Consider the following 14,452-nt stretch of genomic DNA (forward strand, 5'->3'; position numbering starts at 1 on the left):
TACGACGGGCTCACAACAACTTAGATGCGGTGCGCCCATAACAGGACAAATGGCTTGGAGCGACATCCGAATCTGGCTAGGGGCAAAGTAGGGCCGTGACGTCGTTTGGTGAAATCAAAAGACGTGTCGCCTCATCATTTGCACGGGGCTCTCGGCTCCTGCAGTGGAAAAACAACGCTGGCGCCTCCTGAGCCGCACGCTGGGCCAGCTTGGCCCTGCCCTGGTGCGGCTCGGTTGTGCAGTGGAAAAGGCATGCTGGAGACGGTGGAGCAGTGGGAAGGAGCGTCCGGGAAGCGTGGGGGAAGCACAGGAAGCGTTAGGAAGCACGGCGGTCTCTGTGGCGGGGATCTCTGCCCCCCCCAGCCCCCCACTTCTCCCATGGCTGCCCACCACCCCCCCCCCCCCACACTCTTCGATCGCCTGTTTTGGTTTTAAAATCAAATCTACATGCGTAGTCACAATTCACCCTCTCCCTCCCTTCCCGAAAAGTGCAAAAGAAATTTTAAAAAGTCTAAACCATCACTTTAACGACGACGACAACGCTCCTCGACTGCCAAATTACTCCTTCTCTCCGCTCACCACTCGCCCCACTATTGAGTGAAGCTGGTTCCACACCCGAGCGATCGGCTATGCAACCGAACTGCTCTGGAAATGACACGGATCGATCAGCGTCCGAAGCCGCTTTGTCCACGTCTGGGTGAGAAGTTGCGCGACGAGGACTTTCAACAGCTTCAGACAATCAGGATCCTAATGGCGGATCGACCAATCGCTGCTCGCGAATGTGTGGCACAAGGCTAAACGCGTCGCTACATACTGGATTCGGTCTTTACTGCGAGAAACAGAGTTGCAGAGATGTCCACACGTCAGCGGTTCCGTTGCACACGAGGACCCAACCGAGTTGCAGCAACTCATCGCTCAGGTGTGGAGCTGGCTTAACGCACACACAACAACACTCCCCCCCGCCCACCATCCTACACCCCACGGTAGCGCCCCCTATGCTCACCGGGCGGGTGAGCGAGTGGGCGAGTTCACGGGTCGCCCACCCCGTGACTCGCCCACCCACTCCCTGCCCAGCTCCCTCCATCCCGGCGAGTGGTGAAGTGGACGCTTGAGTGAAGCGAGCGGGTGAATGAGCGGGCGAGCGAATAGACAAATTCATGTGTCACACAGCCTGCCATTGCGTGTCTCCCCTCCTCACCTCATTGTACACCCGTCTCCTCGCCTCCTCACCCAGTGAGTTGGTGAGCAAATGGGTGAGTGGGAATGTTCACGGGTCACTGCAGACTGGTTTGTGTGCGTCCCATCTCATCCCCTCCACCCCGCCCTCCCACTTTCCTGGCTCGCTCGCTCGGCAGGAAAGTGGGCGAGCGGGCGAGCAAGCGAGCGAGCGAGCGGGAGAGTTCACGTGTCGCGCAGGCGATCGATGAGCTGCCAGCTGAGTCCGAGCTGCAGCAGGTGGCGTGGGGAGGCGTGGGCGAGGCACGGCGCACTGGCGAGCAGCCGCTCCCAGCACAGCTCCAGCAGGCTGGGCGCCGTGAGCCAGGCGCGGTACAGCGACGGCGTACGCCGGTTCTCCTGGATGCTCACCACACCGCCGTGCACGTACATGCAGCCAGCCTGCACACGTGCGCACACGCACGGGGGACGCGTGGATATGAGACACAAATGCACAAAGATAAATATCTCCTTCCTATCTTGATTTGAAGCTTTCGTGACTGCAGGAATCCATACACTTTGGTTCTTCCGGTAAAGTCACGTAGGTATAAAATGAAATAAAATAGATCACGACGTTTCAGGCGCAACACAAGCGTCTGTCAGCAGACTGTTTCCACTCGCACTTCTGATTTAGATGCTTTGTGGGGCCAGCATAGCACGGTTTGGTTCCACCAGCTCAGTTGGGCTCAGTAAAATGAACCTTATGGCGGTACCCCCGGGGTGCTGTAGTACCCCGGCTCTCGCATAATGTCCGTGATGCAGTAATTTTTAGTCTCTTGATGGTCGGCGATGCGGCAATCGACTCATCTCGACGAGCTGTACTCACGATGCTCCACTACGGTGCGTACGAGCCTTCAGGGTTTCAGCGCAATCGTCCTCGCTGCGTTTCGACATCGTGGAGTAGCACTGATTTCAGATTGATTGGTACCCCAGTCGCGGACTTAAGTACTCCCCTGTAAAAATCGTGTCCCAGAAATAAAATATTTTATTGTCTCGGCCATTTTGTATTATTTGGTACCCCGGGGTACCGCCATAAGGATCAAATGCCAGTGTTTTTTATCGATTTATTTTTGCCTCTGGTCAAAACCATTGGGCAATGCAACCCGGTTACCACGGCTCCAACTAAACACGAACAAAATAATCCAAGGTCCACCCGTGCCGTGCTGGCTTCATCCCGACCTCGTCCTGGCCCCGTGCTGGCACGGTTCGGGTGTGCGAGTGGAAAACGAGTCAAATAATTTTTTGCGTAGCCCTTAACAGAATGTTTGGGAAATCGCTGGTTGCACCCATTTACACGTACATACACATATTGAGACATACAGGGTTAGGTGCCACGTTGCTTTTAGTCCACAGCAAGGAAAGGGATGGTCGGTATTGGTTAGGTTAGTGTTAGATTTATGGTTAGGGTTAGGATAGGATTAAGAGTGAGGTTATGTTTGAGCTATGTTAGAGGTAAGAGTTAGGTTAGAATTTGGTTATGGTTAACAGTTAGGTTAAAGTTACGCTCGGGTAAGTTTATGATTAAGAATAAGGTTCGGATTAATTTATGGTTGAGTGTTAGCTTTTGGTTCATGTAGGATTAAGAGTTATGTTAGGATTAGATTAGAGTTAAGAATTAGGTTAGGGTTAAATTAGGGTTAGGTTATGGTTAAGGTTCAGTGCCACGTGGCGTTTGATCCACGGCAATGTGACGGATGGGCGGGGAGTTTACCGGCGTGACAGCAGCACAGTGGAAGTACGCCGGCTCGGGCATCTCCGCGGGCAGCTTTGTCCACTGGAAGGACCCCAGATTCAGCCGCCACAGGTCACCAAAGATTCTCTCTCCATCATAGCCTCCACAGATGAACACGTCTGGGACAAAGACAAAGATCCCACTTATAGCCACGCAGACTGCTGGGGCAAGTGTTGTTCGTGAGTAGTGTCTGGCGCACAAAGACACATGTACGTACGCTCAGGCAGACAGGCACACGGACAGACAGCCAGAGACATACGGATAGACACACATGATAGACTCACAGAAACAGACGTACAGGCAGGTGTTAATTTCTCACCGAATATTCTCCGGGTCGCTGGTAGACCAGAGTAGGTGATCATTACCACGACGGCAGAGTGGCCATGCACTCGTGCACTACTGGAGGAAGGCCTCCCCACACGGTGTGGGTCACGGTGATTTTATGGCCATACTTCACCAGGCTAGTCAGTGCGGCTTGGTGAAGGTGTGCCATGCTGGCTTTAATTGGTGCTTGCTAACAACACTAGCCCCATCAGCCTGTTAAAGGCTATGGGGGGATCTTAGTCTTAGTTTGCAGTTGGTGTTGGTGGCAATGTGGTGGTGACACCTCGGCACAACGGTGGCCGTACCTTTGCCGATCTGCACGCAGCTGTGGCATCGCCTGGCAGCCGGGAATCCTGGTGGCACACGGACACACCGTCACACACTCACGTCATCACCTCACCTCAAGCTACCGTTGCCACAAACCAAACTGAAGGTGTGCTACGGAGAAGTGAGCTCACCGATCTTATCATGAGGCTTGGTCATGATCTCCTCCCACATGTTGTTTTCCAGATTGTAGGCGTTGATCTGCAGACATGGACACACACGTGCAGATAACACAAAGACAAGACCTCCCATATAGATGTAGCCACTGTTGGGGCAAGTGCTGGCCAGCACCACGCCCGAATGATGATGTTTACACACCGCACCAGGTACTCATTTAAGGCTGAATTGAACCTTATGGCGGTACCCCGGGGTACCACAGTACCTCGGCTCTCGCATCAAGTCCGTGATGCAGTCATTTTTAGTCTGTTGATGGTCGGCGACGCGGCCATCGACTCATCTCGACGAGCTGTGCACGATGCACCACCACGGTGCGTACGAGCATTCAGGGTTTCAGCGCAATCGTCCTCGCTGCGTTTCGACATAGCGGAGTAGCACTGATGTCGGATTGATTGGTACCCCAGTCGCAGAGCTTAGTACACCCCTGGAAAAAATAGTGTCCCAGAATTAAAATATTTAATTGCCTCGGTTATTTTGTACTATTTGGTACCCCGGGGTACTGCCATAAGGATCAATTGATCTTAGGGGAGGCCCAGGACCGGTTCAAATATTTACCACTGATGTTGGCTATCAGAGGGCAGAAAACTCGGGTCACCGGGTTCGAAGTGCAGTGCGCCAACTACTACGCCACCGCTCCCCAAGCAGACACATGGGCACACATTTATTAGAAAACACACGAACACAGTGGGGACAGTGGGGAGGTGGAGGGCGGTGAGGGGCCAGTGAGAGGGCGGTGGTGGTGAGGAGGTGACGAGGCGGAGGAAGAGGAGGTGGCGTGCTCACCTTGTCGAGGGGGTAGGCCATCCACGAGGTGCCCCCCCCCAGCACGTAGATCCTCGTGTCGTCATGCGCAATCTCGTGCCGGTACCTGCAGCACAACGCGAGCGACACAAACGAGGGGAACACAAAATCAGCAACACAACACGAGCAGCACAACGCGAGCTACACCACACTAGCAACACGACACGGGCACTAGAAATACAATAAAAGCAACAATGCTAGGAACACATCATAGGCAACACAACGCTACTGGCTCTAACCCCCAACACCAACCACACACCACAATCCCCACTTCTTTGCCAGGCATCTCGTCTCAGCCAGGACACGGCTCGCCATCCAAAGCCAAAGATTGCCTGTATAGCCTCAACAGATTTTTCTGGCAAGTGCTGTTAGCGAGCAACTATGAAGGCCAGCACGGCACATGAGGGGGTGGGTGGCCAGCACCATACCCGGCCGCCTTTGTCTCCCCAGTGTAAATGTTTACACACCAAAGCAGGTACTCATTTGAGGCCGAGTCAACCTTTGGGAGGCCGAAGAGCAGTTCAGATAATCGTCAACGGTGTTGGCCGTGAGCGGGAATCGTACTCGGGTCGCCAGATCCGTAGTGCAGCGCGCTTACCGCTACAGTACAGCTCCCCACTCACCCACACACCATGCTCGCCACGCTCACCCCTCTACTTTCCCACACAGCCCAGCCCCCCCCTTACCGCCAGACCCCCACGCCTGACCATCGCCACCGGCGGCGCTCACCTCTCGCCGGGCATCTCGTCTCGGCCGTTGCAGGGCTCCAGCTTGACCCACTCGTGCGTGCCGAGGTCGAGGCGGTGCAGGTCGGTGTTGTACACGTAGCCCGTGGTGCCGCCGAACACGTACAGGGCGCCGTGGATGATGGCCATGGCCTGCCCGTAGATCTTGCTGGGCTTGCGCCCGCGGCTCGGAAGCCGCGTCCAGCAGCGCGAGCGCAGGTTGCACACGTTCACGTCGTTGCCGCTGCTCTCGCCAAACGGCACGCCCGTGCCGCCGAACGTCAGCAGGCTGCTGCCATGCAGGACGACTGCACACGTCGACGCAGAAAAATTAACCCGTAAAAACAAAGTTTTTCACTATAAATCCTTTATATGCGTGGCATCGGGGCGGCTAGAGTCCTCTCATCCTCTGGCTTGAGATGGCTGCCACCTATGGGTCAGATGATTGTGTGCCAGCATTAACCAATTGGTAAATAAGTATTTAAATTTTTTTCCCTAAACAGTGTAACATTTTGGAAAACATTTTTCACGAAAATTCATTGTCACGCACAACGAGTCTGTGTGCAAAATGTCAGCTCGATTGGATCACGGGAAGTGGGTTAAAACACGACCGAAAGATTTGCACGGTTCTAAGCAAGCAAGCAAGCGAACTTAATATAAAGGATTTAAAAAGACAGAACATCCCCAATTGCCCCCCGCCGTACAGCGTTGGCAGACTTTTGGGGCAAATTCTGTTTTTTAGCGACCGCCACCGATGGAGGCCGGCACAGCACGCGAGTCTTTGTCTCCCGAGTGGCGACATTTACACACCGCTGCACCAGGTACTCATTTGAGGCCGAGTCGACCTAGGGGACTCCCATTACCGGTTCAGATAATCCTCACTCACACACACACCAGGCATCAGCAGGCTGTTGCCATATAGGACCATTACACACACACACAAAATACACGCAGCCTCCCGCAGGCCGGCCGCCTAACCCAAGGCGGCAGTGGTAGCCGTCAACACTCCCTGCCACCCGCCCCCCCCCTCCCCTGCTCTCACTCCTCACTCACCGGACATGGAGGCGAGCTCCTTGGGGGTGTAGCCGTCGGTGGGCACGCGGTGCCACGTGCCCGTCGCCAGGTGGTAGCGCCACAGCTCGCGGAACAGGGGATACTCAGCGTTCCCAGGCCCTCCCGACTCGTCAAAGTCCGGGTTGTAGCCCCCGAACACGTAGAGGTTCGCGCTGTCCGCGATGCAGCGGTGACCGCTCCTAGCGGGGGGCTCGGGTTCACCTGGGGGGTGGGGGAGGGGGCGGTGGACGAAAGGGGGGCGGTTTTGGGGTTCACAGCGGATGAAGAGTTGGGGGTGAAGAGTGGGGTTAGAATGAAACGTGGAGTCAGAATTGTGATGAGGGCTTAAGCGAGAGGTCAGGTTAGAGGTGAGGTGAGGAATTTGGACAGCTTCGGTGTGTTAAGGTGAGCAGTGGGGCTTTGTATGGAGGGTTGGGTGAAGAATGGGGTTGTGGCGAGGAGTGGGGTCATGGTGAAGAGTGGGGTCGTGGTGAGGAGTGAGGTTATGGTGAAGTGGGGTCATGGTAAGGAGTAGGATCATAGTGAGGAGTGGGGTCGTGGTGAAAAGTGGGGTCGTGGTGAAGAGTGGGGTTGCAGTGAGGAGTGGGGTTGCAGTGAGGAGTGGGGTCATGGTAAAGAGTAGGGTTGTAGTAAGGAGTGGGGTTATGGTGAAGTGGGGTCATGGTAAGGAGTAAGATCATAGTGAGGAGTGGGGTCATGGTGAAGAGTGGGGTCGTAGTAAGGAGTGAGGTTTTGGTGCAGAGTGGGGTTATGGAGTTTGCAGGAATTGTGGTTTTTATGTTTGTATGAAAATTTACACTAGGTTTGCAATCGTGTTTAGAGGCAGATCTTCGTCATTTTATTAACATTATTTTTTGACTTGTTTACCCTCGCATAACGATAATGAAATTCATGTTATGGGCTAGGTTAGGTATTTGGCTTAGGGCTTAGGATTAAGGGTACGTTCATGAGTTGGGTTTATGGGGTACACTAATGCTTGGCCTATATCTTAAGCTATGAGCTGTGTCTGGGCTGTGTCCAAGTTATATGCTGCATCAGGGCTTCAGGCTATGTCCAGCTATGGGCTGTGTCAGAGCTGCGTGCATCTCTCTACACCAGATGGATCTGCACAGGGAGCAGCAGGAAATAATGGAGGCAGTTTCACTCACAGACGGAAAACGAGCAACGAGCACCGCCTCTCCGCAGCATTGCACCACCTCCCTGGCCGCGACGCCAACGCCGGTTAACCGAACCGCCAAAGGACACGGCAAACAAACGCGGAGGTCTTTTGCCGGACCAATCGGCCGCTGATCACATGGGCCATCAAAGACCGCCACCCAAGGAGGAGTGGCGTTGCCGCTGTTTTCAAGCGGGCGGCTCAACTAACCGTGTTGCTGGCGATTGTGGCGATGGCCGTAGCGTTGATGGTTCGTTCGCCGCTTGTTGGAGAGATTCGCGATTCAAATCCAGTGGGCGAACCTGATTAATGCTGTTATTTTTATGATCATTCCACATGGTATAGGTGAGAGACGGGTACAGCAAGGCCTTTATGTACAGTCCTTATGTCAATCCACTGCTGAATGAAGTTCCGTTTGGAAAGTCTCAGAAAAATGGTCAAAGAAGACGACCTCCAATATGATTGGAACCAAACAGTGCAAGAAGGATAGAGCATCCACGACTTCTTTTACACTGCACAACCGAGCCACGTTGGCCGTGCCGAACCGGCCCGGCGTGGCTCAGAAGGCGCAAGGTTGTTTTTCCACAGCAGTGAGCCGAGCTGAGGTGCCAATGTCACACGTAATGAACGAGTGGGAACACATACAGATGACGCGGTGACGTCGTCCTCAGTGGACTGACATCCCACCAATTGAATGCGTCAAAAACCCCCCACCCCTGGCCCTGCTTGGCCCCGAGCCAGATTCAGACGTCTTCTTGTGAGGCCAGTGTAGCATGGTTTGGTCCTGGCTCGGCTCGGCAAACAGCTAGTTGAAAACCACCCCTACCACGAGGGACCCGTTCTGGCTTGGCTCAGATGTGCCAATCGAGAAGGGGTATATAAGGCTTCAGCCGGGTCCACACCTGAGCGATCAGTTGTGCAACAATGATGTCTCTACACCTGCCCTTGTGCTGGCTTGTTCCAAACACCTCGCCCACATTTGCCACAACCAATCACAGTTCGCAAACGTGCAGCACGTTGCTACAAATCGCTGAGCTAAAAAGCAGAGTCTGTCTCGACCGGGAGCAACCGATCATGGGAATTGTTGTAGAGACATCCACACAAGCAATTCAGTGGCACAACCGATCGCCGGAGGTGTGGAGCCGGCTTTAAGTGGGAGGAACTCCAGGTAATGAGTGGAGGCACTCGGTGGGTTGTCCGACGTTTCAGTGACACGGGCCGGGGCTACGTAGGTAAGAGAAGCGGCGAGCGGAAGAGACCAGGCGAGCACCAGGCCTCTTGCTCACCACCGCTCATCGTCAGCAAGGCTCACCTTGATACAAAAACCTGTTAGGGACATGCAGACTGGGGTCGCGCTCCTTAGCAGCCCCGATTCCCATAATCTTCTCGCAGCCTGCCGTGATATAACGCAACGCGGGCGATGGCTTTAGTGGCGGTTGGGTGGCGGCGGTGGCGACACGCTCGCGGTGAAAGCGCGGTTAAAGCTGTGGCGCCAGAGGCGGTGGGTAAACCGCGGCGGTGCTCGGGATAAACAACCGCCGTCGCCCCTGCCAACTAGCAGGGGCGACGGCGGTTGCAGATAGCATTGGAAATATATAACAGGTGACATTTCAGGCAATGGCACTTGTTCACGAGCTATAAAGGGGCACTGCTCAAAATGTCGCCTATCCTATAGAAACGTGGCCCATATTTCTTCAATTGGTTTGGATGTTAAAAGCTCTTCTTGCTTTACCGGTAACAGCACACAATAAACACGTCCAGAGCAATAAACAAAATTAGTATTTAACTCTTCAACTGAGTAGCGCAAGAAGTTGCCGCAGTGGAGTAATGGCAAGCATTGCAGAGGTCGACATTTGGATTCCATCTCCTGGTGAGGCAGTTTAAAAAATGTCGTACATGTCTTAAATCAGTGCATCCGTTATTAAAATGACACTGGAAAGGGTTACTGGTCGTTTACTTTTGGAACCGGTGACCGATTCTGAAAATGGTTACCGGTTATCATTTAGCAGCCCTAATATATACGATAGCTGACGTTTCAGGCCATGCTCTGTCTTCATGAAGAAGGGCCATTATCCAAGACGTCACCTCTCATACAATGTATCCTTTGGCCAGTGTTTTATGATTGACAGGTACAATGAGTTTTTGTTATTTGCGTTTGTGCACTCCTGACAACTGTGTTATCACCAAATATATGTTTTTATTTTGCAGATGTATTTGGGTCGTTGAATAATTTCCCATCCCAAGGTAAAACAATCAAGGTGGTGCAGCCCTGAAATTGCCTGCCTACTCAAGCCACGAGAGAGCCCCTCCCCTGAGGATATGCTTGGCCTACTCTTCCACGCTGACAAGACATCTTTGAAGAGGTAGGAATACCCACCCTTTACCCCACCACACACGCCCTGCCGATTAACTTACCGTAGTGCAACCTTTTACACTGCTGTTTGGTGGACAGATGCAGGGGGGAGAGGGCATTACGAAACTTGCAGCATAGTACACTATGAGACCTCCTTTACCAGTGGCAAAATATAGTAATAGGTTTTTACCCTTTCATCTGGTACAAAAACTGACACCTTTATACAAGGGATCATGTTTGCAATAACCACAACACAAGCAGTCAAAATGCAAACAAAAAGAAACAACTCTGATAATGATATGGACCCCTTTTCATCTGGTCCAACACCAATGGAGACTAGGCTCTAAGAAAAGCTGTCTCGGGTGTGGACCAATCAACGTCAAGGACAGTGCATATCATTATCATTATCAGAGTTGTTTCTTTTTGTTTGCATTTTGACTGCTTGTGTTGTGGTTATTGCAAACATGATCCCTTGTATAAAGGTGTCAGTTTTTGTACCAGATGAAAGGGTAAATACCTATTACTATTGCAGCATAGTTTCAACTGCCGCACCAGGAGATTGAATCAAACCGGTGACCTCTGATTTGCAAGTCCACCGCGCAAACCATGACACCACGTCACATTCCCAGTTTTTTTTCCATTACCTAATTTTGGCACCGACTAAAATGTATTTTCATGTTGCAAAATGAAACGTTACCTTCTTGAAATCGTGAGTACGGTAATTTAGCTAAAAATGTATATTAATATAAATTAGAAATGCTATGCAATAGTTGAAGCCAACTCATGGGGCTATGCGTTACACTCAAACTGCAACAAAAACGTGTTCGAAACGGACAAATACTTTGGTCTTAAAACCCCGAAAAAATTCTCAATGAGAACGTTTACATATTTCTAATTCTTCCAAACATTATTGTTATTTAAATTCCAATTGGAAGCTAAACCACACACCAGATTCTCAGTACACATGACCGAACGTGCCTTCATGGGCCGCCAAGGATCACGTGACGGCCACTGAACCACCGAGCGTGTAATCAGACTCGGTATGCAGTGCAAATGCCGAGTCGAATTATTATTATGATGCGTTAAACGTTATTTTCATAAGCAACTCGTATATTGATTTTTAAAAAATTAATACAACACCCAGAACGCAGAGCAATAATCCGCTAAAATGTTGTTACCAGGGTCGACAATATTTCACCCCCCTAGATTTGAAGTTTTCGTGACTGCAAGGGTCCATACTCTTTGGGTTTTTCGGTAAAGTCACGTAGGAAAATAAATTGAATAAAATTACGACGTTTCGGAGGCAACACAAGCTTCCGTCTTCAGGTGGCACCGTCACAGGAGAATTACTGTATCACGTGATACGCCACCTGAAGACGGAAGCTTGTGTTGCCTCCGAAACATCGTGATTTAATTTATTTTAATTTTATTTTTTACCCAATGAGTGCCACAAAGATGCTACTTGCAGTGACGTATAAACATCGTCTGCGGGACCCTTTCAAATGTGTTGGGGCCTCTTGTGGCCACCGCGGGCCGTATGCACTGCAGCGTTGGGCTCTCTGTGTGTGGAGGGATAATGAACGCTGACGATTCCCTCTTGAGCAACCTGGCTGGTTTAACCAGGGTTTGATTTCCCAATCAATATTTTCTGGGTCGCTGGGAGACTGGAGGAGGAGGTGGCACGCGACTAATGCTGTAAGAAGAACCACAGCCACAGCAAGGGGTATGGACACTGGATGTATAATGGATATGCCAGGGGAGGAAATATATTCTGAGTTGCCAAACTTGGCAGACCCAGCTGAAATGAGGCCTTGGAAATAATTGTCGTTTGCGAGAGGCCTTCATCAAGAGTGGACTGTTCATGGCTGATGATGATAATGGAGATAACCCCTATGACAACTATATCCCTAAACCTAAATGTTATCGTTAACTGTAGCCCTGATGTCACGAGTACTATCACTCACTAGCAAGTATCGATGACTAGGAACATATTCTGAACTCAGGAAATTGGTATGATCTTCTTTCACGTTCAGTTCATGTTTCCGTTTTAATGTCACCCAAAAATAATTGAACTGGTAATGTATAACGCAAACAACACCGTCCCACAGCCTCAACACCAACAACATCTGTCACGTTATGATGTTCGCCCATCCAAGCAACCTTTACAGGCTCAAACATTCTTAAATCCTGGGAGATTCAATGAATCAGTCACGGGCCAAAGAAAATTAATGTGACGTTACCGTCAACATGGAGCACGTGAAGGTCACTAAAAGTCAGTTGCAATGAATATCTTCAGTGCCATTTCCCTTAATTCCCTCTGAGTTTCAAATGTAAGCGAAGAGGAATACATTTAAATCAATGTTATGCAAATTGACCCTCGTTTTTCACAACACGTTTAAAAGTCAAAACAACGCAGTCTAGGAGTGTAGTAGGGTGGCCAACTTTTCCACCAATGTTTTGACCAAACCGGATATATTTATCCGTTAGCCTTGGTCTATTATCAACACTGCAGTATTGTGTTAAGGTCAACACAATGCCACATCAGATCTCGGCGCAAATTAATTCCTGCCAACCGAACACTGATGCCAATTCTCGAACTGTCCCGTGCCAAACACCAACTTGTGGCAAGCAACGCGAGTGTGTAACCATGAGTAGCAATCTCTCAAGACCCCAAAAACCACCCCCCCTCGGGAACCCCCGAAACCCGAGAAACCTGAGTCATCGAGACCCGTGAAATATCTGCCACCTCAAAACACCACAAACCCTACGTTTCCGGAAAACAGATATCCCAAGACCCCTGGACCACCGACACAGTAATCCCAGTGATATGATGACCCCAGAAACCCACATATTACCAGGACCCCTGAAACGAACCTACTTTAGCAGGTAAGGCACACTGAGATATAGAGCTCGTTTTCATAAGCGACCGGGCCTCAAATGATAGCCTTATCACGTTGCAATGAATAGCAGCCAAAAATGTGCAGAGGGGGAAAAACTGGAGGACCCGGAGAACAATCCACGCGACCACGGGGAGAACACGCAAACTCCAATTATACAGCAGCAGGCGCCAGGGTCGGGATCGAACCCACGACCTCCTGTTTATCAGGCAAGGTAGTTAACATCTCCTAGCCACAATCAGAGACCCTGGGGATCTAAAGATGCGAGAGTTCCCAAAGTACCGCAGACACTCCGTGCTCGCAAACCCCAATGACCGCATGAATCCCATGGTTCCAAGCAACCACGGAATCCCTAGGGACCTCAAAATCCCATAACCCCCCAAAATAATCCAAGAACCAAAGACCCCGAATACCCGGAGCCAACAAGGACCCTAAACCATGAGCTTCTCACGGTTTGCAAAGCCCCAACGTAGCCAAGGGTCACAGGGCCCCACGAAAACCGCCACATTGGACCCCTGAAAACCCCCCAGAGTGGTCCACCCACCCACCCCGGTCCCCTAGAAATCCCCCCACAAGTGGTCCACCCACCCCCACAGTGGTCACCTGAAAACCCCCCACAGTGGTCCCTCCACCCACCCACCCACCCCCACAGTGGTCACCTGAAAACCCCCCACAGTGGTCCCTCCACCCACAGTGGTCACCTGAAAACCCCCCACAGTGGTCCTTCCACCCACCCACCCACCCCCACAGTGGTCACCTGAAAACCCCCCACAGTGGTCCCTCCATCCACCCACCCACCCACCCCCGCCTCGCTCGCTCGCTCGCTCCCCGCAACCACCTCGGGCCCTCTCGCCCAGGCCTTACGCACCTGCCGCGCCGAAAGGCCCCCACCCGGGCAGCCGCACGAAGCCGCTGATCGGCGGCGCCTCGGCCATGTCGGCGCGGGGGATCTCGGCGATTTCAGTGTCTCGCGGGGGTGGTGGTGGTGGGGGGGTTGTTGGTGGTGGTGGTAGTAGTGGTGTGGGGGGGTAGTCTCAGGAAAGGGGTGGGGGGCCGCCGATAGTGAGGACCCCCGAAATGTCGCGGTGCCTCCTGCCCCGCGCACAATGGCCAGGCCGGGGCGGTTGGGCGAGCGAGCGGGGGAGGGGAAGGGAGGTGGTGGGGGGGCGGCGAGGGGGGAGGAGCCAACAGTGACGTAGGCGTTCGACGTCATTAAAAACACGCGACGTCGATGTTTAGTCGTGCGCCATCTTGCTAAGGGGAGACCCGCGCCGCGCGCGCGTTTCCCGGTGTGTGGGGTCACGAGAGTCTACGCCGGGGTCCGACGCGCGTGGCGATGACGTCGCGTGAAACGTCGTCGCCGGCGTTTTGTTCGTTCCCCCGAGCCAAGATGGCCGCCGCGGAGTCATCCGTTGGCGTGGGGGGAGGGTGGAGCACGTGACCGGCCCGACAGAGTCTTGATGACGAGACATGAAACAAAGACAAAGACCCCCCCCCGTGTAGCCTGTGGCAGACTGTAGGGGCAAGTGCTGTTAGTGAGCACCTATGAAGGCCGGCACGGCACGCGAGAAGGTGGATGGTCAACACCACACCCGGCCGTCTTTGTCTCCCCCAGTTGCGATGTTTACACATCGCACCGGGTGCTCATTTGAGGCCGAGTCGACCTAGGGGGGG

The 14,452-nt window shown here is 52.5% G+C and overlaps 1 protein-coding gene across 2 annotated transcripts; it reads right to left on the bottom strand.

Annotated features, from left to right (window-relative positions):
• Positions 1-575: 575 nt before the first annotated feature.
• On the bottom strand, positions 576-13,928 carry KLHDC10 (kelch domain containing 10). 2 transcript variants are annotated; one of them, XM_078614423.1, is made up of 9 exons: positions 13,647-13,928; positions 8,841-8,921; positions 6,352-6,573; positions 5,303-5,606; positions 4,556-4,640; positions 3,730-3,796; positions 3,577-3,624; positions 2,927-3,066; positions 576-1,617 (listed from the first exon to the last, which is right to left on the bottom strand). In XM_078614423.1, exons 1-9 carry the CDS (start codon positions 13,711-13,713, stop codon positions 1,402-1,404), a joined length of 1,230 nt encoding a protein of 409 aa, XP_078470549.1. In that variant the 5' UTR covers positions 13,714-13,928; the 3' UTR covers positions 576-1,401. The 2 variants fall into 2 exon arrangements, with proteins under 2 accessions (XP_078470549.1, XP_078470550.1); XM_078614424.1 differs by lacking the exon at positions 8,841-8,921 and having other exon boundaries at positions 13,647-13,927.
• Between the last annotated feature and the right edge of the window lie 524 nt (positions 13,929-14,452).

Source organism: Lampetra planeri, chromosome 44 (assembly GCF_965212315.1).
Source record: "Lampetra planeri chromosome 44, kcLamPlan1.2.h2, whole genome shotgun sequence".
NCBI lineage: Eukaryota > Metazoa > Chordata > Hyperoartia > Petromyzontiformes > Petromyzontidae > Lampetra > Lampetra planeri.

Excerpts from the sequence above, each read along its gene's own strand:
- KLHDC10 (XM_078614423.1), bottom strand. The coding sequence starts at position 13,713 with ATGGCCGAGGCGCCGCCGATCAGCGGCTTCGTGCGGCTGCCCGGGTGG. Across the intron at positions 3,625-3,729 it reads CAAGCCTCATGATAAGATCG|GATTCCCGGCTGCCAGGCGA; the intron begins GTGAGCTCACTT and ends GTGTGCCACCAG. Across the intron at positions 3,067-3,576 it reads CTGCGTGCAGATCGGCAAAG|ACGTGTTCATCTGTGGAGGC; the intron begins GTACGGCCACCG and ends TCTTTGTCCCAG.